Genomic DNA, 23,235 nt, shown 5'->3' with positions numbered 1-23,235 from the left:
AGAGCTGGGAGTGTGTGTACAAGCCGTGGAGTAGCAGAGCTGGGAGTGTGTGTACAAGCCGTGGAGTAGCAGAGCTGGGAGTGTGTGTACAAGCCGTGGAGTAGCAGAGCTGGGAGTGTGTGTGTACAGGCCGTGGAATAGCAGAGCTGGGAGTGTGTGTACAAGCCGTTGAGTAGCAGAGCTGGGAGTGTGTGTACAGGCCATGGAGTAGCAGAGCTGGGAGTGTGTGTACAGGCCGTGGAGTAGCAGAGCAGGGAGTGTGTGTACAGGCCATGGAGTAGCAGAGCTGGGAGTGTGTGTACAGGCCGTGGAGTAGAACAGCTGGGAGTGTGTGTACAGGCCGTGGAGTAGCAGTGGTGGGAGTGTGTGTACAAGCCGTTGAGTAGCAGAGCTGGGAGTGTGTGTACAGGCTGTGGAGTAGCAGAGCTGGGAGTGTGTGTACAGGCCGTGGAGTAGCAGAGCTGGGAGTGTGTGTACAGGCCATGGAGTAGCAGAGCTGGGAGTGTGTGTACAAGCCGTGGAGTATCAGAGCTGGGAGTGTGTGTGTACAGGCCGTGGAGTAGAACAGCTGGGAGTGTGTGTGTACAGGCCGTGGAATAGCAGTGGTGGGTGTGTGTGTGTACAGGCCGTGGAGTATCAGAGCTAGGAGTGTGTGTGTACAGGCCGTGGAATAGCAGAGCTGGGAGTGTGTGTACAAGCCGTTGAGTAGCAGAGCTGGGAGTGTGTGTACAGGCTGTGGAGTAGCAGAGCTGGGAGTGAGTGTACAAGCCGTTGAGTAGCAGAGCTGGGAGTGTGTGTACAGGCCGTGGAGTAGCAGAGCTGGGAGTGTGTGTACAGGCCGTGGAGTAGCAGAGCAGGGAGTGTGTGTACAGGCCGTGGAGTAGCAGAGCTGGGAGTGTGTGTGTACAGGCCGTGGAATAGCAGAGCTGGGAGTGTGTGTACAGGCCGTGGAGTAGCAGTGCTGGGTGTGTGTACAGGCCGTGGAATAGCAGAGCTGGGAGTGTGTGTGTACAGGCCGTGGAGTAGAACAGCTGGGAGTGTGTGTGTACAGGCCGTGGAGTAGCAGTGGTGGGTGTGTGTGTGTACAGGCCGTGGAGTATCAGAGCTAGGAGTGTGTGTGTACAGGCCGTGGAATAGCAGAGCTGGGAGTGTGTGTACAAGCCATGGAGTATCAGAGCTGGGAGTGTGTGTGTACAGGCCGTGGAATAGCAGAGCTGGGAGTGTGTGTTCAAGCCGTTGAGTAGCAGAGCTGGGAGTGTGTGTACAGGCCATGGAGTAGCAGAGCTGGGAGTGTGTGTACAAGCCGTGGAGTAGCAGAGCTGGGAGTGTGTGTACAAGCCGTGGAGTAGCAGAGCTGGGAGTGTGTGTACAAGCCGTGGAGTAGCAGAGCTGGGAGTGTGTGTGTACAGGCCGTGGAATAGCAGAGCTGGGAGTGTGTGTACAAGCCGTTGAGTAGCAGAGCTGGGAGTGTGTGTACAGGCCATGGAGTAGCAGAGCTGGGAGTGTGTGTACAGGCCGTGGAGTAGCAGAGCAGGGAGTGTGTGTACAGGCCATGGAGTAGCAGAGCTGGGAGTGTGTGTACAGGCCGTGGAGTAGAACAGCTGGGAGTGTGTGTACAGGCCGTGGAGTAGCAGTGGTGGGAGTGTGTGTACAAGCCGTTGAGTAGCAGAGCTGGGAGTGTGTGTACAGGCTGTGGAGTAGCAGAGCTGGGAGTGTGTGTACAGGCCGTGGAGTAGCAGAGCTGGGAGTGTGTGTACAGGCCATGGAGTAGCAGAGCTGGGAGTGTGTGTACAGGCCGTGGAGTATCAGAGCTAGGAGTGTGTGTGTACAGGCCGTGGAATAGCAGAGCTGGGAGTGTGTGTACAAGCCTTTGAGTAGCAGAGCTGGGAGTGTGTGTACAGGCTGTGGAGTAGCAGAGCTGGGAGTGTGTGTACAATCCGTTGAGTAGCAGAGCTGGGAGTGTGTGTACAGGCCATGGAGTAGCAGAGCTGGGAGTGTGTGTACAGGCCGTGGAGTAGCAGAGCAGGGAGTGTGTGTACAGGCCGTGGAGTAGCAGAGCTGGGAGTGTGTGTGTACAGGCCGTGGAATAGCAGAGCTGGGAGTGTGTGTACAGGCCGTGGAGTAGCAGTGCTGGGTGTGTGTACAGGCCGTGGAATAGCAGAGCTGGGAGTGTGTGTGTACAGGCCGTGGAGTAGAACAGCTGGGAGTGTGTGTGTACAGGCCGTGGAGTATCAGAGCTAGGAGTGTGTGTGTACAGGCCGTGGAATAGCAGAGCTGGGAGTGTGTGTACAAGCCATGGAGTATCAGAGCTGGGAGTGTGTGTGTACAGGCCGTGGAATAGCAGAGCTGGGAGTGTGTGTACAAGCCGTTGAGTAGCAGAGCTGGGAGTGTGTGTACAGGCCATGGAGTAGCAGAGCTGGGAGTGTGTGTACAAGCCGTGGAGTAGCAGAGCTGGGAGTGTGTGTACAAGCCGTGGAGTAGCAGACCTGGGAGTGTGTGTGTACAGGCCGTGGAATAGCAGAGCTGGGAGTGTGTGTACAAGCCGTTGAGTAGCAGAGCTGGGAGTGTGTGTACAGGCCATGGAGTAGCAGAGCTGGGAGTGTGTGTACAGGCCGTGGAGTAGCAGAGCAGGGAGTGTGTGTACAGGCCATGGAGTAGCAGAGCTGGGAGTGTGTGTGTACAGGCCGTGGAGTAGCAGAGCTGGGAGTGTGTGTACAGGCCATGGAGTAGCAGAGCTGGGAGTGTGTGTACAGGCCATGGAGTAGCAGAGCTGGGACTGTGTGTGTACAGGCCGTGTAATAGCAGAGCTGGGAGTGTGTGTACAAGCCGTTGAGCAGCAGAGCTGGGAGTGTGTGTACAGGCCATGGAGTAGCAAAGCTGGGAGTGTGTGTACAAGACGTGGAGTAGCAGAGCAGGGAGTGTGTACAGTCCGTGAAGTAGCAGAGGTAGGAGTGTGTGTTCATGCCGTGGAGTAGTAGAGCTGAGAGTGTGTGCACAAGCTGTGGAGTAGCAGAGCTGGGAGTGTGTGTACAAGCCGTGGAGTATCAGAGCTGGGAGTGTGTGTACAGGCCGTGGAGTAGCAGATCAGGGAGTGTGTGTACAGGCCGTGGAGTAGCAGAGCTGGGAGTGTGTGTGTACAGGCCGGGGAGTAGAACAGCTGGGAGTGTGTGTGTACAGGCCGTGGAGTAGCAGTGGTGGGTGTGTGTGTGTACAGGCCGTGAAGTATCAGAGCTAGGAGTGTGTGTGTACAGGCCGTGGAATAGCAGAGCTGGGAGTGTGTGTACAAGCCATGGAGTATCAGAGCTGGGAGTGTGTGTGTACAGGCCGTGGAATAGCAGAGCTGGGAGTTTGTGTACAAGCCGTTGAGTAGCAGAGCTGGGAGTGTGTGTACAGGCCATGGAGTAGCAGAGCTGGGAGTGTGTGTACAAGCCGTGGAGTAGCAGAGCTGGGAGTGTGTGTACATGCCGTGGAGTAGCAGAGCTGGGAGTGTGTGTGTACAGGCCGTGGAATAGCAAAGCTGGGAGTGTGTGTACAAGCCGTTGAGTAGCAGAGCTGGGAGTGTGTGTACAGGCCATGGAGTAGCAGAGCTGGGAGTGTGTGTACAGGCCGTGGAGTAGCAGAGCAGGGAGTGTGTGTACAGGCCATGGAGTAGCAGAGCTGGGAGTGTGTGTGTACAGGCCGTGGAGTAGCAGAGCAGGGAGTGTGTGTACAGGCCATGGAGTAGCAGAGCTGGGAGTGTGTGTACAGGCCGTGTAATAGCAGAGCTGGGAGTGTGTGTACAAGCCGTTGAGTAGCAGAGCTGGGAGTGTGTGTACAGGCCATGGAGTAGCAGAGCTGGGAGTGTGTGTACAAGACGTGGAGTAGCAGAGCAGGGAGTGTGTACAGTCCGTGAAGTAGCAGAGTTGGGAGTGTGTGTTCATGCCGTGGAGTAGCAGAGCTGGGAGTGTGTGTACAAGCCGTGGAGTATCAGAGCTGGGAGTGTGTATACAGGCCGTGGAGTAGCAGAGCAGGGAGTGTGTGTACAGGCCGTGGAGTAGCAGAGCTGGGAGTGTGTGTGTACAGGCCGTGGAGTAGCAGAGCTGGGAGTGTGTGTGTACAGGCCGTGTAATAGCAGAGCTGGGAGTGTGTGTACAAGCCGTTGAGTAGCAGAGCTGGGAGTGTGTGTACAGGCCATGGAGTAGCAGAGCTGGGAGTGTGTGTACAAGACGTGGAGTAGCAGAGCAGGGAGTGTGTACAGTCCGTGAAGTAGCAGAGGTGGGTGTGTGTGTACAAGCTGTGGAGTAGCAGAGCTGGGAGTGTGTGTGCAAGCTGTGGAGTAGCAGAGCTGGGAGTGTGTGTGCAAGCCGTGGAGTAGCAGTGCTGGGAGTGTGTGTACAGGCTGTGTAGTAGCAGTGCTGGGAGAGTGTGTGTACAGGCCGTGGAGTAGCAGTGTTGGGAGTGTGTGTTTACAGGCCGTGGAGTATCAGAGCCGGGAGTGTGTGTATACAGGCTGTAGAGTAGCAGAGCTGGGAGTGTGTGTGTACAGGCTGTGGAGTAGCAGAGCTGGGATTGTGTGTATACAGGCTGTGGAGTAGCAGAGCTGGGAGTGTGTGTGTACAGGCTGTGGAGTAGCAGAGCTGGAAGTGTGTGTGTACAGGCTGTGGAGTAGTAGAGCTGGGAGTGTGTGTGTACAGGCTGTGGAGTAGTATAGCTGAGATTGTGTTTGTACAGGCTGTGGAGTAGCAGAGCTGGGATTGTGTGTGTACAGGCTGTGGAGTAGAGGAGCAGGGAGTGTGTGTGTGCAGGCTGTGGAGTAGTAGAGCTGGGAGTGTGTGCACAGGCCGTGGAGTAGCAGAGCTGGGAGTGTGTGTACAGGCTGTGGAGTAGCAGAGCTAGGAGTTTGTGTACAGGCTGTGGAATAGCAGAGCTAGGAGTGTGTGTACAAGAGGTGGAGTAGCATAGCTGGGAGTCTGTGTACAGGCCGTGGAGTAGCAGAGCAGGGAGTGTGTGTACAGGTGGTGGAGTAGCAGAGCTGGGAGTGTGTGTACAGGTGGTGGAGTAGCAGAGCTGGGAGTGTGTGTACAAGCCGTGGAGTAGCAGAGCTGGGAGTGTGTGTACAGGCTGTGGAGTAGCAGAGCTGGGAGTGTGTGTGTACAGGCTGTGGAGTAGCAGAGCTGGGAGTGTGTGTGTACAGGCTGTGGAGTAGTAGAGCTGGGAGTGTGTGTGTACAGGCTGTGGAGTAGTAGAGCTAGGAGTGTGTGTACAGGTCGTGGAGTAGCAGAGCTGGGAGTGTGTGTACAGGCTGTGGAGTAGTACAGCTGGGAGTGTGTGTACAGGCTGTGGAGTAGTAGAGCTGGGAGTGTGTGTGTACATGCTGTGGAGTAGTACAGCTGGGAGTGTGTGTACAAGCTGTGGAGTAGCAGAGCAGGGAGTATGTGTGTACAGGCTGTGGAGTAGGAGAGCTGGGAGTGTGTGTGTACAGGCTGTGGAGTAGCAGAGCTGGGAGTGTGTGTGTACAGGCTGTGGAGTAGCAGAGCTAGGAGTGTGTGTACAGGCCGTGGAGTAGCAGAGCTGGGAGTATGTGTACAGGTGGTGGAGTAGCAGAGCTGGGAGTGTGTGTACAAGCCGTGGAGTAGCAGAGCAGGGAGTGTGTGTGTACAGGCTGTGGAGTAGCAGAGCTAGGAGTGTGTGTACAGGTCGTGGAGTAGCAGAGCTGGGAGTGTGTGTACAGGCTGTGGAGTAGCAGAGTTGGGAGTGTGTGTGTACAGGCTGTGGAGTAGTAGAGCTAGGAGTGTGTGTACAGGTCGTGGAGTAGCAGAGCTGGGAGTGTGTGTACAGGCTGTGGAGTAGTACAGCTGGGAGTGTGTGTACAGGCTGTGGAGTAGTAGAGCTGGGAGTGTGTTTACAAGCTGTGGAGTAGCAGAGCTGGGAGTGTGTGTACATGCTGTGGAGTAGCAGAGTTGGGAGTGTGTGTGTACAGGCTGTGGAGTAGTAGAGCTAGGAATGTGTGTACAGGTCGTGGAGTAGCAGAGCTGGGAGTGTGTGTACAAGCTGTGGAGTAGCAGAGCTGGGAGTGTGTGTACAGGCTGTGGAGTAGTAGAGCTGGGAGTGTGTACAAGCTGTGGAGTAGCAGAGCTGGGAGTGTGTGTACAGGCTGTGGAGTAGGAGAGCTGGGAGTGTGTGTGTACAGGCTGTGGAGTAGCAGAGCTGGGAGTGTGTGTACAGGCTGTGGAGTAGGAGAGCTGGGAGTGTGTGTACAGGCTGTGGAGTAGGAGAGCTGGGAGTGTGTGTGTACAGGCTGTGGAGTAGCAGAGCTAGGAGTGTGTGCACAGGCTGTGGAGTAGCAGAGCTGGGAGTGTGTGCACAGGCCGTGGAGCATCAGTTTGTACAGGCCTAGACATGGTGTAGTGTCTGGTTCGCTCACATATTCCGTCGTGTGCACACAGCGAGGGGATGCGTGCCGCTCGTGCTTTGGCCCGCTTTGCTCAGATGAGCCCAGGAGAGGATGGCAGTAACCTGGCGGCAGAGATTGGAGGTTATGGACAGCGCATCAAGCGAGTGAACAGGAGATCCATGGAGGGGTTACGTGTCAAGGTGACGAGGTATGAAGCATGTAATCCCTGACACATGTAGCTGTGACCTTGGTGGTCTTAGTTTTTCACCATCACGGCCGCCTTCTTATTTCCAGGTCGGACATGCCGCCGTCCCCCACGACTCCACCTCCTCTGGGTGAGATCTCCTTCGAGAGGTTTGACCCTCCTGGTGCCGCTCGATGGTCTGAGTTCCTCAGTGCCTCAAGTAGTGGACGTATGGAAAGTGAGTTTGCTCTCTTGACGCTGTCTGACCATGAGCAACGTGAACTGTACGAGGCGGCTCGAGTCATCCAGACGGCCTTTCGCAAGTACAAGGTGAGAACTTGGCGCTTGTACGGCGTTTCTCAGGGCTCCTCGGCCCGTTTACATAGGCCTCTGTATTTCTAAGCCCCCTTGTCATATAGCAGAGCTGGATGGGTCCTATCACACACATGCCGCTGCTATTAGAAGGCATCAGGGTGGGGCTGATTTATAAAGGGCCGGTCCTCCTCTTCATCCTCGCCTGTCATGTTACACATGGAGATCGCCTCCTGAACGTTTGTATTTTGCATCCAGGGACGACGACTAAAGGAACAGCAGGACCTGGCGGCCGCCGTCATTCAACGCTGCTACCGTAAATACAAGCAGGTGAGTGAGTGCGGGGGATACAACTCAATGCAAATAGGAAGTTTCTGCTGCCGGCGGGTGATGGGATGATGGCGCGGCAGGTTTTATTGCTGCTCCGTGCTGAGAATGGTGGAGATGTTTGATGGTTCATGCTCTTTTGACTCTACCGTTAGAAAGGAACAGTGGAGAGTGACCTATAGCTAGGATATGTCTATGTCCATGACACTGGATGAGATCGGTAGAGAAGGACGTTTCACCGATTGGGATGTTGATGACCCGAATATGGATGAGAACAGTAAAAAAGGCTGAATCGCTAATTAGGATGCTGCCCTGAACATGAGTCTTGATGGGAATGGTAAAGACTCCATCATTGATTGGGTTGTTGACCTCAAGATAACACTTAGTGAGATCGGTAGAGAAGGGTGTAGCACTGATTGGGGTGTTGGCCTGATCTTGGTTAGATCGGTAGACAAGAGTGTACCACTGATTGGGAATTTGACCTGACTGTGGTTCTTAGTGGGATTGGTAGAGAAGGATGTACCACTAATTGGGATGTTGGCTTCTTCCTGGTTCCTGGTCAGATCGGTAGAGAAGGACACTACACTGATTGGGATGTTGGCCTCACCCTGGTTCTTGGTGTGATCGGTAGAGAAGGATGCACCACTTATTGGGATGTTGGCCTGATTCTGGTTTTGGTGGGATCGGTAGAGAAAGACCCACCACTTATTGGGATGATGGCCTGAACTTGGTTTTTGGTGAGATCAGTAGAGAAGGACCCACCACAGATTGGGATGTTGGCCTGACTCTGGTTCTTGGTGAGATAGGTACAGAAGGACGCACCACTGATAGTAAAGTTGGCCTGACTCTGGTTCTTGGTGAGATTGGTAGAGAAGGACACACCACTGATAGTAAAGTTGGCCTGACTCTGGTTCTTGGTGAGATCGGTACAGAAGGACACACCACTGATAGTAAAGTTGGCCTGACCCTGGTTCTTGGTGAGATCGGTACAGCAGGACGCACCACTGATAGTAAAGTTGGCCTGACCCTGGTTCTTGGTGAGATCGGTACAGAAGGACGCACCACTGATAGAAAAGTTGGCCTGACTCTGGTTCTTGGTGAGATCGGTACAGAAGGACACACCACTGATAGTAAAGTTGGCCTGACTCTGGTTCTTGGTGAGATCGGTACAGAAGGACACACCACTGATAGTAAAGTTGGCCTGACTCTGGTTCTTGGTGAGATCGGTACAGAAGGACACACCACTGATAGTAAAGTTGGCCTGACTCTGGTTCTTGGTGAGATCGGTACAGAAGGACACACCACTGATAGTAAAGTTGGCCTGACTCTGGTTCTTGGTGAGATCGGTACAGAAGGACACACCACTGATAGTAAAGTTGGCCTGACTCTGGTTCTTGGTGAGATCGGTAGAGAAGGACACACCACTGACAGTAAAGTTGGCCTGACTCTGGTTCTTGGTGAGATCGGTACAGAAGGACACACCACTGATAGTAAAGTTGGCCTGACTCTGGTTCTTGGTGAGATCGGTAGAGAAGGACGCACCACTGATAGTAAAGTTGGCCTGACTCTGGTTCTTGGTGAGATCGGTACAGAAGGACACACCACTGATAGTAAAGTTGGCCTGACTCTGGTTCTTGGTGAGATCGGTAGAGAAGGACGCACCACTGATAGTAAAGTTGGCCTGACTCTGGTTCTTGGTGAGATCGGTAGAGAAGGACGCACCACTGATAGTAAAGTTGGCCTGACTCTGGTTCTTGGTGAGATCGGTAGAGAAGGACACACCACTGATTGGGATGTTGGCCTGACTCTGGTTCTTGGTGAGATCGGTAGAGAAGGACGCACCACCGATTAGAATGATGGTCTGACCCTGGTTTTTGGTGAGATCGGTAGGACGGCTCTATCAGTGATGGCAGTAATAATGTGACACCTGACAGCCTGCTGGGTGATTGATGGCACAGTACTGATGGGGTGACACAGAACGCTCAGCCATTAATCCCAGTATATGACATTTGATGGATGTGGGTAGACCGTACATGTCACGTATACATCATTTGAAATTTGCCCGGAGGTTCACCTGCTGTTTTCCCACTAATCCAAGCCTTCTTCTCTTACAAGCTGACATGGATCGCTCTGAAGGTAAAATCATCCCGCTTTTCAGTCCTGATCCTGCTTCGTGGAACACAAATGTGTTTTTTTACATAGATTGGGAAGGTGCCCATAAAGATCCTGACAGGGCCTGTGGTGGGGAAAACATGCAGTGGTCCAGTTGGTCTAGTGAAGTTACTAGATCCAAAGCACGTCCGCAATATTCCCAACTCCTAGTCATTGCTGTAGGCTAAAGTTAGGCCCAATAAGTCGTCATCTGATTGTATAGAATGTTATAAAGTTGTGTCGCCATCAAGTGGTTGGGAATGTTATATGGTGGGGTCGCCATCTAGTGGTCTGGATTGTTATGAGGTAGGGTCACCATCTAGTGGTTGGGATTGTTATGAGGTAGGGTCACCATCTAGTGATTGGGATTGTTATGAGGTAGGGTCACCATCTAGTGGTTGGGATTGTTATGAGGTAGGGTCACCATCTAGTGGTTTGGAATGTTATGAGGTAGGGTCACCATCTAGTGGTTGGGATTGTTATGAGGTAGGGTCACCATCTAGTGGTTTGGAATGTTATGAGGTAGGGTCACCATCTAGTGGTTGGGATTGTTATGAGGTAGGGTCACCATCTAGTGGTTTGGACTGTTATGAGGTAGGGTCGCCATCTAGTGGTTTGGAATGTTATGAGGTAGGGTCACCATCTAGTGGTTGGGATTGTTATGAGGTAGGGTCACCATCTAGTGGTTGGGATTGTTATGAGGTAGGGTCACCATCTAGTGGTTGGGATTGTTATGAGGTAGTGTCACCATCTAGTGGTTGGGATTGTTATGAGGTAGGGTCACCATCTAGTGGTTTGGACTGTTATGAGGTAGGGTCACCATCTAGTGGTTGGGATTGTTATGAGGTAGGGTCACCATCTAGTGGTTTGGAATGTTATGAGGTAGGGTCACCATCTAGTGGTTGGGATTGTTATGAGGTAGGGTCACCATCTAGTGGTTGGGATTGTTATGAGGTAGGGTCACCATCTAGTGGTTTGGAATGTTATGAGGTAGGGTCACCATCTAGTGGTTGGGATTGTTATGAGGTAGGGTCACCATCTAGTGGTTGGGATTGTTATGAGGTAGGGTCACCATCTAGTGGTTTGGACTGTTATGAGGTAGGGTCGCCATCTAGTGGTTTGGAATGTTATGAGGTAGGGTCACCATCTAGTGGTTGGGATTGTTATGAGGTAGGGTCACCATCTAGTGGTTGGGATTGTTATGAGGTAGTGTCACCATCTAGTGGTTGGGATTGTTATGAGGTAGGGTCACCATCTAGTGGTTGGGATTGTTATGAGGTATGGTCACCATCTAGTGGTCGGGATTCTTATGAGGTAGGGTCACCATCTAGTGGTCGGGATTGTTATGAGGTAGGGTCACCATCTAGTGGTTGGGATTGTTATGAGGTAGGGTCGCCATCTAGTGGTTTGGATTGTTATGAGGTAGGGTCACCATCTAGTGGTCGGGAATGTTATGAGGTAGGGTCACCATCTAGTGGTTTGGATTGTTATGAGGTAGGGTCGCCATCTAGTGGTTTGGATTGTTATGAGGTAGGGTCGCCATCTAGTGGTTGGGATTGTTATGAGGTAGGGTCACCATCTAGTGGTCGGGATTGTTATGAGGTAGGGTCACCATCTAGTGGTTGGGATTGTTATGAGGTAGTGTCACCATCTAGTGGTTTGGATTGTTATGAGGTAGGGTCGCCATCTAGTGGTTGGGATTGTTATGAGGTAGGGTCACCATCTAGTGGTCGGGATTGTTATGAGGTAGGGTCACCATCTAGTGGTCGGGAATGTTATGAGGTAGGGTCATCATCTAGTGGTCGGGAATGTTATGAGGTAGTGTCACCATCTAGTGGTTTGGATTGTTATGAGGTAGGGTCACCATCTAGTGGTCGGGATTGTTATGAGGTAGGGTCGCCATCTAGTGGTCTGGATTGTTATGAGGTAGGGTCACCATCTAGTGGTTGGGATTGTTATGAGGTAGGGTCACCATCTAGTGGTCTGGATTGTTATGAGGTAGGGTCACCATCTAGTGGTTGGGATTGTTATGAGGTAGGGTCACCATCTAGTGGTCTGGATTGTTATGAGGTAGGGTCACCATCTAGTGGTTGGGATTGTTATGAGGTAGGGTCGCCATCTAGTGGTTGGGATTGTTATGAGGTAGGGTCACCATCTAGTGGTCGGGAATGTTATGAGGTAGGGTCATCATCTAGTGGTCGGGAATGTTATGAGGTAGGGTCACCATCTAGTGGTTGGGATTGTTATGAGGTAGGGTCACCATCTAGTGGTTGGGATTGTTATGAGGTAGGGTCACCATCTAGTGGTTTGGATTGTTATGAGGTAGGGTCGCCATCTAGTGGTTGGGATTGTTATGAGGTAGGGTCACCATCTAGTGGTCGGGAATGTTATGAGGTAGGGTCACCATCTAGTGGTCGGGAATGTTATGAGGTAGGGTCACCATCTAGTGGTCTGGATTGTTATGAGGTAGGGTCACCATCTAGTGGTTGGGATTGTTATGAGGTAGGGTCGCCATCTAGTGGTTTGGAATGTTATGAGGTAGGGTCACCATCTAGTGGTCGGGATTGTTATGAGGTAGTGTCACCATCTAGTGGTCTGGATTGTTATGAGGTAGGGTCACCATCTAGTGGTTGGGATTGTTATGAGGTAGGGTCACCATCTAGTGGTTGGGATTGTTATGAGGTAGGGTCGCCATCCAGTGGTTGGGATTGTTATGAGGTAGGGTCACCATCTAGTGGTTGGGATTGTTATGAGGTAGGGTCACCATCTAGTGGTCGGGATTGTTATGAGGTAGGGTCGCCATCTAGTGGTTGGGATTGTTATGAGGTAGGGTCACCATCTAGTGGTTGGGATTGTTATGAGGTAGGGTCACCATCCAGTGGTCTGGATTGTTATGAGGTAGGGTCACCATCTAGTGGTTGGGATTGTTATGAGGTAGGGTCACCATCTAGTGGTTGGGATTGTTATGAGGTAGGGTCGCCATCTAGTGGTTGGGATTGTTATGAGGTAGGGTCACCATCTAGTGGTCTGGATTGTTATGAGGTAGGGTCGCCATCTAGTGGTTGGGATTGTTATGAGGTAGGGTCACCATCTTGTGGTTGGGATTGTTATGAGGTAGGGTCACCATCTAGTGGTCTGGATTGTTATGAGGTAGGGTCACCATCTAGTGGTTGAGGATTGTTATGAGGTAGTGTCGCCATCTAGTGGTTGGGATTGTTATGAGGTAGGGTCACCATCTAGTGGTCGGGATTGTTATGAGGTAGGGTCACCATCTAGTGGTTGAGGATTGTTATGAGGTAGTGTCGCCATCTAGTGGTTGGGATTGTTATGAGGTAGGGTCACCATCTAGTGGTCTGGATTGTTATGAGGTAGTGTCACCATCTAGTGGTTGGGATTGTTATGAGATAGGGTCACCATCTAGTTGTCTGGATTGTTATGAGGTAGTGTCGCCATCTAGTGGTTGGGATTGTTATGAGGTAGGGTCACCATCTAGTGGTTGGGATTGTTATGAGGTAGGGTCACCATCTAGTGGTTGGGATTGTTATGAGGTAGGGTCACCATCTAGTGGTCTGGATTGTTATGAGGTAGGGTCACCATCTAGTGGTCGGGATTGTTATGAGGTAGGGTCACCATCTAGTGGTTGGGATTGTTATGAGGTAGGGTCACCATCTAGTGGTTGGGATTGTTATGAGGTAGGGTCGCCATCTAGTGGTTGGGATTGTTATGAGGTAGGGTCACCATCTAGTGGTTGGGATTGTTATGAGGTAGGGTCACCATCTAGTGGTTGGGATTGTTATGAGGTAGTGTCACCATCTAGTGGTTGGGATTGTTATGAGGTAGGGTCACCATCTAGTGGTCGGGAATGTTATGAGGTAGTGTCACCATCTAGTGGTTGGGATTGTTATGAGGTAGTGTCACCATCTAGTGGTCGGGAATGTTATGAGGTAGGGTCACCATCTAGTGGTCGGGAATGTTATGAGGTAGGGTCACCATCTAGTGGTCGGGATTGTTATGAGGTAGTGTCACCATCTAGTGGTTGAGATTGTTATGAGGTAGTGTCACCATCTAGTGGTCGGGAATGTTATGAGGTAGGGTCACCATCTAGTGGTCTGGATTGTTATGAGGTAGTGTCACCATCTAGTGGTTGGGATTGTTATGAGGTAGTGTCACCATCTAGTGGTCGGGAATGTTATGAGGTAGGGTCACCATCTAGTGGTCTGGATTGTTATGAGGTAGGGTCACCATCTAGTGGTCGGGATTGTTATGAGGTAGTGTCACCATCTAGTGGTTGAGATTGTTATGAGGTAGTGTCACCATCTAGTGGTCGGGAATGTTATGAGGTAGGGTCACCATCTAGTGGTTGGGATTGTTATGAGGTAGTGTCGCCATCTAGTGGTTGGGATTGTTATGAGGTAGGGTCACCATCTAGTGGTTGGGATTGTTATGAGGTAGGGTCGCCATCTAGTGGTCTGGATTGTTATGAGGTAGTGTCACCATCTAGTGGTTGGGATTGTTATGAGGTAGGGTCGCCATCTAGTGGTCGGGATTGTTATGAGGTAGGGTCACCATCTAGTGGTTGGGATTGTTATGAGGTAGGGTCGCCATCTAGTGGTCGGGATTGTTATGAGGTAGGGTCACCATCTAGTGGTTGGGATTGTTATGAGGTAGGGTCACCATCTAGTGGTCGAGATTGTTATGAGGTAGGGTCACCATCTAGTGGTTGGGATTGTTATGAGGTAGGGTCACCATCTAGTGGTCTGGATTGTTATGAGGTAGGGTCACCATCTAGTGGTCGGGATTGTTATGAGGTAGGGTCACCATCTAGTGGTTGGGATTGTTATGAGGTATGGTCACCATCTAGTGGTTGGGATTGTTATGAGGTAGGGTCACCATCTAGTGGTTGGGATTGTTATGAGGTAGGGTCACCATCTAGTGGTTGGGATTGTTATGAGGTAGTGTCACCATCTAGTGGTTGGGATTGTTATGAGGTAGGGTCACCATCTAGTGGTCTGGAATGTTATGAGGTAGGGTCACCATCTAGTGGTTTGGAATGTTATGAGGTAGGGTCACCATCTAGTGGTTGGGATTGTTATGAGGTAGGGTCACCATCTAGTGGTTGGGATTGTTATGAGGTAGTGTCACCATCTAGTGGTCTGGATTGTTATGAGGTAGAGTCACCATCTAGTGGTTGGGAATGTTATGAGGTAGGGTCACCATCTAGTGGTTGGGAATGTTATGAGGTAGGGTCACCATCTAGTGGTTGGGATTGTTATGCGGTAGGGTCGCCATCTAGTGGTTGAGATTGTTAAGAGGTAGGGTCACCATCTAGTGGTTTGGAATGTTATGAGGTAGGGTCACCATCTAGTGGTTGGGATTGTTGTGAGGTAGGGTCACCATCTAGTGGTTTGGACTGTTATGAGGTAGGGTCGCCATCTAGTGGTTTGGAATGTTATGAGGTAGGGTCACCATCTAGTGGTTGGGATTGTTATGAGGTAGGGTCACCATCTAGTGGTTGGGATTGTTATGAGGTAGTGTCACCATCTAGTGGTTGGGATTGTTATGAGGTAGGGTCACCATCTAGTGGTTGGGATTGTTATGAGGTAGTGTCACCATCTAGTGGTTGGGATTGTTATGAGGTAGTGTCACCATCTAGTGTTTGGGATTGTTATGAGGTAGGGTCACCATCTAGTGGTCGGGATTGTTATGAGGTAGGGTCACCATCTAGTGGTCGGGATTGTTATGAGGTAGGGTCACCATCTAGTGGTCGGGAATGTTATGAGGTAGGGTCACCATCTAGTGGTTTGGATTGTTATGAGGTAGGGTCGCCATCTAGTGGTTTGGATTGTTATGAGGTAGGGTCGCCATCTAGTGGTTGGGATTGTTATGAGGTAGGGTCACCATCTAGTGGTCGGGATTGTTATGAGGTAGGGTCACCATCTAGTGGTCGGGATTGTTATGAGGTAGGGTCGCCATCTAGTGGTTGGGATTGTTATGAGGTAGGGTCACCATCTAGTGGTCTGGATTGTTATGAGGTAGGGTCACCATCTAGTGGTTGGGATTGTTATGAGGTAGGGTCACCATCTAGTGGTCGGGATTGTTATGAGGTAGGGTCGCCATCTAGTGGTCTGGATTGTTATGAGGTAGGGTCACCATCTATTGGTTGGGATTGTTATGAGGTAGGGTCACCATCTAGTGGTCTGGATTGTTATGAGGTAGGGTCACCATCTAGTGGTTGGGATTGTTATGAGGTAGGGTCACCATCTAGTGGTCTGGATTGTTATGAGGTAGGGTCACCATCTAGTGTTTGGGATTGTTATGAGGTAGGGTCGCCATCCAGTGGTTGGGATTGTTATGAGGTAGAGTCACCATCTAGTGGTTGGGAATGTTATGAGGTAGGGTCACCATCTAGTGGTTGGGATTGTTATGAGGTAGGGTCACCATCCAGTGGTCTGGATTGTTATAAGGTAGGGTCACCATCTAGTGGTTGGGATTGTTATGAGGTAGGGTCACCATCTAGTGGTTGGGATTGTTATGAGGTAGGGTCGCCATCTAGTGGTTGGGATTGTTATGAGGTAGGGTCACCATCTAGTGGTTGGGATTGTTATGAGGTAGGGTCGCCATCTAGTGGTTGGGATTGTTATGAGGTAGGGTCACCATCTAGTGGTTGGGATTGTTATGAGGTAGGGTCACCATCTAGTGGTTGGGATTGTTATGAGGTAGGGTCACCATCTAGTGGTCGGGAATGTTATGAGGTAGGGTCGCCATCTAGTGGTTGGGATTGTTATGAGGTAGGGTCACCATCTAGTGGTCGGGAATGTTATGAGGTAGGGTCGCCATCTAGTGGTTGGGATTGTTATGAGGTAGTGTCACCATCTAGTGGTCGGGAATGTTATGAGGTAGGGTCACCATCTAGTGGTTGGGATTGTTATGAGGTAGTGTCACCATCTAGTGGTCGGGAATGTTATGAGGTAGGGTCACCATCTAGTGGTCGGGATTGTTATGAGGTAGTGTCACCATCTAGTGGTTGGGAATGTTATGAGGTAGGGTCACCATCTAGTGGTCGGGATTGTTATGAGGTAGTGTCACCATCTAGTGGTTGAGATTGTTATGAGGTAGTGTCACCATCTAGTGGTCGGGAATGTTATGAGGTAGGGTCACCATCTAGTGGTCTGGATTGTTATGAGGTAGTGTCACCATCTAGTGGTTGGGATTGTTATGAGGTAGTGTCGCCATCTAGTGGTTGGGATTGTTATGAGGTAGGGTCACCATCTAGTGGTTGGGATTGTTATGAGGTAGGGTCGCCATCTAGTGGTCTGGATTGTTATGAGGTAGTGTCACCATCTAGTGGTTGGGATTGTTATGAGGTAGGGTCGCCATCTAGTGGTTGGGATTGTTATGAGGTAGGGTCACCATCTAGTGGTTGGGATTGTTATGAGGTAGGGTCACCATCTAGTGGTTGGGATTGTTATGAGGTAGTGTCACCATCTAGTGGTTGGGATTGTTATGAGGTAGGGTCACCATCTAGTGGTCGGGAATGTTATGAGGTAGGGTCGCCATCTAGTGGTTGGGATTGTTATGAGGTAGTGTCACCATCTAGTGGTCGGGAATGTTATGAGGTAGGGTCACCATCTAGTGGTTGGGATTGTTATGAGGTAGTGTCACCATCTAGTGGTCGGGAATGTTATGAGGTAGGGTCACCATCTAGTGGTCGGGATTGTTATGAGGTAGTGTCACCATCTAGTGGTTGGGAATGTTATGAGGTAGGGTCACCATCTAGTGGTCGGGATTGTTATGAGGTAGTGTCACCATCTAGTGGTTGGGATTGTTATGAGGTAGTGTCACCATCTAGTGGTCGGGAATGTTATGAAGTAGGGTCACCATCTAGTGGTCTGGATTGTTATGAGGTAGTGTCACCATCTAGTGGTTGGGATTGTTATGAGGTAGTGTCGCCATCTAGTGGTTGGGATTGTTATGAGGTAGGGTCACCATCTAGTGGTTGGGATTGTTATGAGGTAGGGTCACCATCTAGTGGTTGGGATTGTTATGAGGTAGTGTCACCATCTAGTGGTCGGGAATGTTATGAGGTAGGGTCACCATCTAGTGGTCTGGATTGTTATGAGGTAGTGTCACCATCTAGTGGTTGGGATTGTTATGAGGTAGTGTCGCCATCTAGTGGTTGGGATTGTTATGAGGTAGGGTCACCATCTAGTGGTTGGGATTGTTATGAGGTAGGGTCACCATCTAGTGGTTGGGATTGTTATGAGGTAGGGTCACCATCTAGTGGTTGGGATTGTTATGAGGTAGGGTCACCATCTAGTGGTTGAGGATTGTTATGAGGTAGGGTCACCATCTAGTGGTTGGGATTGTTATGAGGTAGTGTCACCATCTAGTGGTCGGGATTGTTATGAGGTAGTGTCGCCATCTAGTGGTTGGGATTGTTATGAGGTAGGGTCACCATCTAGTGGTTGGGATTGTTATGAGGTAGGGTCACCATCTAGTGGTTGGGATTGTTATGAGGTAGGGTCACCATCTAGTGGTCGGGATTGTTATGAGGTAGGGTCACCATCTAGTGGTTGAGGATTGTTATGAGGTAGGGTCACTATCTAGTGGTTGGGATTGTTATGAGGTAGGGTCGCCATCTAGTGGTTGGGATTGTTATGAGGTAGGGTCGCCATCTAGTGGTTGGGATTGTTATGAGGTAGGGTCGCCATCTAGTGGTTGGGATTGTTATGAGGTAGAGTCACCATCTAGTGGTTGGGATTGTTATGAGATTGGGTCACCATCTAGTGGTTGGGATTGTTATGAGGTAGGGTCACCATCTAGTGGTTGGGATTGTTATGAGGTAGTGTCACCATCTAGTGGTCTGGATTGTTATGAGGTAGGGTCACCATCTAGTGGTTTGGATTGTTATGAGGTAGGGTCGCCATCTAGTGGTTTGGATTGTTATGAGGTAGGGTCGCCATCTAGTGGTTGGGATTGTTATGAGGTAGGGTCACCATCTAGTGGTCGGGATTGTTATGAGGTAGGGTCACCATCTAGTGGTTGGGATTGTTATGAGGTAGTGTCACCATCTAGTGGTTGAGGATTGTTATGAGGTAGGGTCACCATCTAGTGGTTGAGGATTGTTATGAGGTAGGGTCACCATCTAGTGGTTGGGATTGTTATGAGGTAGGGTCACCATCTAGTGGTCGGGATTGTTATGAGGTAGTGTCACCATCTAGTGGTTGGGAATGTTATGAGGTAGGGTCACCATCTAGTGGTCTGGATTGTTATGAGGTAGTGTCGCCATCTAGTGGTTGGGATTGTTATGAGATAGGGTCACCATCTAGTGGTCTGGATTGTTATGAGGTAGTGTCGCCATCTAGTGGTTGGGATTGTTATGAGGTAGGGTCACCATCTAGTGGTCTGGATTGTTATGAGGTAGGGTCACCATCTAGTGGTTGGGATTGTTATGAGGTAGGGTCACCATCTAGTGGTTGGGATTGTTATGAGGTAGGGTCGCCATCTAGTGGTTGGGATTGTTATGAGGTACGGTCACCATCTAGTGGTCGGGATTGTTATGAGGTAGTGTCTCTATCTAGTGGTCGGGAATGTTATGAGGTAGGGTCACCATCTAGTGGTTGGGATTGTTATGAGGTAGGGTCACCATCTAGTGGTTGGGATTGTTATGAGGTAGTGTCACCATCTAGTGGTTGGGATTGTTATGAGGTAGGGTCACCATCTAGTGGTCGGGAATGTTATGAGGTAGGGTCGCCATCTAGTGGTTGGGATTGTTATGAGGTAGTGTCACCATCTAGTGGTCGGGAATGTTATGAGGTAGGGTCACCATCTAGTGGTCGGGATTGTTATGAGGTAGTGTCACCATCTAGTGGTTGAGATTGTTATGAGGTAGTGTCACCATCTAGTGGTCGGGAATGTTATGAGGTAGGGTCACCATCTAGTGGTCTGGATTGTTATGAGGTAGTGTCACCATCTAGTGGTTGGGATTGTTATGAGGTAGGGTCACCATCTAGTGGTTGGGATTGTTATGAGGTAGGGTCGCCATCTAGTGGTCTGGATTGTTATGAGGTAGTGTCACCATCTAGTGGTTGGGATTGTTATGAGGTAGGGTCACCATCTAGTGGTTGGGATTGTTATGAGGTAGGGTCACCATCTAGTGGTCTGGATTGTTATGAGGTAGTGTCACCATCTAGTGGTCGGGATTGTTATGAGGTAGGGTCACCATCTAGTGGTTGGGATTGTTATGAGGTATGGTCACCATCTAGTGGTTGGGATTGTTATGAGGTAGGGTCGCCATCTAGTGGTTGGGATTGTTATGAGGTAGGGTCACCATCTAGTGGTTGGGATTGTTATGAGGTAGGGTCACCATCTAGTGGTTGGGATTGTTATGAGGTAGTGTCACCATCTAGTGGTTGGGATTGTTATGAGGTAGGGTCACCATCTAGTGGTCGGGAATGTTATGAGGTAGGGTCGCCATCTAGTGGTTGGGATTGTTATGAGGTAGTGTCACCATCTAGTGGTCGGGAATGTTATGAGGTAGGGTCACCATCTAGTGGTCGGGATTGTTATGAGGTAGTGTCACCATCTAGTGGTTGGGAATGTTATGAGGTAGGGTCATCATCTAGTGGTCGGGATTGTTATGAGGTAGTGTCACCATCTAGTGGTTGGGATTGTTATGAGGTAGTGTCACCATCTAGTGGTCGGGAATGTTATGAGGTAGGGTCGCCATCTAGTGGTCTGGATTGTTATGAGGTAGTGTCACCATCTAGTGGTTGGGATTGTTATGAGGTAGGGTCACCATCTAGTGGTTGGGATTGTTATGAGGTAGGGTCACCATCTAGTGGTCTGGATTGTTATGAGGTAGGGTCACCATCTAGTGGTTGAGGATTGTTATGAGGTAGTGTCACCATCTAGTGGTCGGGATTGTTATGAGGTAGGGTCACCATCTAGTGGTCGGGATTGTTATGAGGTAGGGTCACCATCTAGTGGTTGAGGATTGTTATGAGGTAGTGTCACCATCTAGTGGTCGGGATTGTTATGAGGTAGGGTCACCATCTAGTGGTTGGGATTGTTATGAGGTAGGGTCGCCATCTAGTGGTTGGGATTGTTATGAGGTAGGGTCGCCATCTAGTGGTTGGGATTGTTATGAGGTAGGGTCGCCATCTAGTGGTTGGGATTGTTATGAGGTAGAGTCACCATCTAGTGGTCGAGATTGTTATGAGATAGGGTCACCATCTAGTGGTTGGGATTGTTATGAGGTAGGGTCACCATCTAGTGGTTGGGATTGTTATGAGGTAGGGTCACCATCTAGTGGTTGGGATTGTTATGAGGTAGTGTCACCATCTAGTGGTCTGGATTGTTATGAGGTAGAGTCACCATCTAGTGGTCGAGATTGTTATGAGGTAGGGTCACCATCTAGTGGTTGGGATTGTTATGACATAGGGTCACCATCTAGTGGTCGGGATTGTTATGAGGTAGTGTCACCATCTAGTGGTTGGTATTGTTATGAGGTAGGGTCACCATCTAGTGGTCTGGATTGTTATGAGGTAGTGTCGCCATCTAGTGGTTGGGATTGTTATGAGGTAGGGTCACCATCTAGTGGTCTGGATTGTTATGAGGTAGGGTCACCATCTAGTGGTTGGGATTGTTATGAGATAGGGTCACCATCTAGTGGTTGGGATTGTTATGAGGTAGTGTCACCATCTAGTGGTCTGGATTGTTATGAGGTAGAGTCACCATCTAGTGGTCGAGATTGTTATGAGGTAGGGTCACCATCTAGTGGTTGGTATTGTTATGAGGTAGGGTCACCATCTAGTGGTCTGGATTGTTATGAGGTAGGGTCACCATCTAGTGGTCTGGATTGTTATGAGGTAGGGTCACCATCTAGTGGTTGGGATTGTTATGAGGTAGGGTCACCATCTAGTGGTCTGGATTGTTATGAGGTAGTGTCGCCATCTAGTGGTTGGGATTGTTATGAGATAGGGTCACCATCTAGTGGTCTGGATTGTTATGAGGTAGTGTCACCATCTAGTGGTCGGGATTGTTATGAGGTAGGGTCACCATCTAGTGGTTGGGATTGTTATGAGGTAGTGTCACCATCTAGTGGTTGGGATTGTTATGAGGTAGGGTCACCATCTAGTGGTTGGGATTGTTATGAGGTAGGGTCACCATCTAGTGCTTGGGATTGTTATGAGGTAGTGTCACCATCTAGTGGTTGGGATTGTTATGAGGTAGTGTCACCATCTAGTGGTCTGGATTGTTATGAGGTAGTGTCACCATCTAGTGGTTGGGATTGTTATGAGGTAGGGTCACCATCTAGTGGTCGGGATTGTTATGAGGTAGTGTCACCATCTAGTGGTTGGGATTGTTATGAGGTAGTGTCACCATCTAGTGGTCGGGAATGTTATGAGGTAGGGTCACCATCTAGTGGTTGGGATTGTTATGAGGTATTGTCACCATCTAGTGGTTGGGATTGTTATGAGGTAGGGTCACCATCTAGTGGTTGGGATTGTTATGAGGTAGGGTCACCATCTAGTGGTCTGGATTGTTATGAGGTAGGGTCACCATCTAGTGGTCGGGATTGTTGTGAGGTAGTGTCACCATCTAGTGGTCGAGATTGTTATGAGGTAGTGTCACCATCTAGTGGTCTGGATTGTTATGAGGTAGGGTCGCCATCTAGTGGTTGGGATTGTTATGAGGTAGGGTCACCATCTAGTGGTCGGGATTGTTATGAGGTAGGGTCACCATCTAGTGGTCTGGATTGTTATGAGGTAGGGTCGCCATCTAGTGGTTGGGATTGTTATGAGGTAGGGTCGCCATCTAGTGGTCGGGATTGTTATGAGGTAGTGTCACCATCTAGTGGTTTGGAATGTTATGAGGTAGGGTCACCATCTAGTGGTTGGGATTGTTATGAGGTAGGGTCATCATCTAGTGGTTTGGAATGTTATGAGGTAGGGTCACCATCTAGTGGTTGGGATTGTTATGAGGTAGTGTCACCATCTAGTGGTCTGGATTGTTATGAGGTAGTGTCACCATCTAGTGGTTTGGAATGTTATGAGGTAGGGTCACCATCTAGTGGTTGGGATTGTTATGAGGTAGTGTCACCATCTAGTGGTCTGGATTGTTATGAGGTAGTGTCACCATCTAGTGGTTGGGATTGTTATGAGGTAGGGTCATCATCTAGTGGTCTGGATTGTTATGAGGTAGTGTCACCATCTAGTGGTTTGGAATGTTATGAGGTAGGGTCACCATCTAGTGGTTGGGATTGTTATGAGGTAGTGTCACCATCTAGTGGTCTGGATTGTTATGAGGTAGTGTCACCATCTAGTGGTTGGGATTGTTATGAGGTAGGGTCACCATCTAGTGGTTTGGAATGTTATGAGGTAGGGTCGCCATCTAGTGGTCTGGATTGTTATGAGGTAGGGTCACCATCTAGTGGTTGGGATTGTTATGAGGTAGGGTCACCATCTAGTGGTCTGGATTGTTATGAGGTAGGGTCACCATCTAGTGGTTGGGATTGTTATGAGGTAGTGTCACCATCTAGTGGTCTGGATTGTTATGAGGTAGGGTCACCATCTAGTGGTCTGGATTGTTATGAGGTAGGGTCGCCATCTAGTGGTTGGGATTGTTATGAGGTAGGGTCGCCATCTAGTGGTTGGATTGTTATGAGGTAGGGTCACCATCTAGTGGTTGGATTGTTATGAGGTAGGGTCGCCATCTAGTGGTTGGATTGTTATGAGGTAGGGTCACCATCTAGTGGTTGGATTGTTATTAGGTAGGGTCACCATCTAGTGGTCTGGATTGTTATGAGGTAGGGTCACCATCTAGTGGTTGGGATTGTTATGAGGTAGGGTCGCCATCTAGTGGTCGGGATTGTTATGAGGTAGGG

The 23,235-nt window shown here is 49.9% G+C and overlaps 1 protein-coding gene across 4 annotated transcripts in view; it reads left to right on the top strand.

The window, feature by feature from the left end:
• The window catches only part of CAMTA2 (calmodulin binding transcription activator 2), a 296,591-nt gene that overhangs the window by 164,147 nt on the left and 109,209 nt on the right, over window positions 1–23,235 (top strand). For 3 of the 4 annotated variants that reach the window (XM_073654558.1, XM_073654555.1, XM_073654556.1), the window contains exons 18-21: window positions 6,426–6,581; window positions 6,668–6,887; window positions 7,128–7,199; window positions 9,312–9,332. In XM_073654558.1, coding sequence (XP_073510659.1) covers window positions 6,426–6,581; window positions 6,668–6,887; window positions 7,128–7,199; window positions 9,312–9,332 — 469 coding nt within the window. The remainder of the gene's footprint in view (window positions 1–6,425; window positions 6,582–6,667; window positions 6,888–7,127; window positions 7,200–9,311; window positions 9,333–23,235) is intronic. The other variant, XM_073654557.1, reaches the window with a different exon arrangement.

The sequence above is a fragment of the Phyllobates terribilis genome, unplaced genomic scaffold (genome assembly GCF_046119375.1).
Source record: "Phyllobates terribilis strain yellow unplaced genomic scaffold, ASM4611937v1 Scaffold_11__3_contigs__length_659146591, whole genome shotgun sequence".
NCBI lineage: Eukaryota > Metazoa > Chordata > Amphibia > Anura > Dendrobatidae > Phyllobates > Phyllobates terribilis.
The sequence above is the reverse complement of the archived record's forward strand: the minus strand, read 5'-3'. Positions and strand labels throughout refer to the sequence as shown.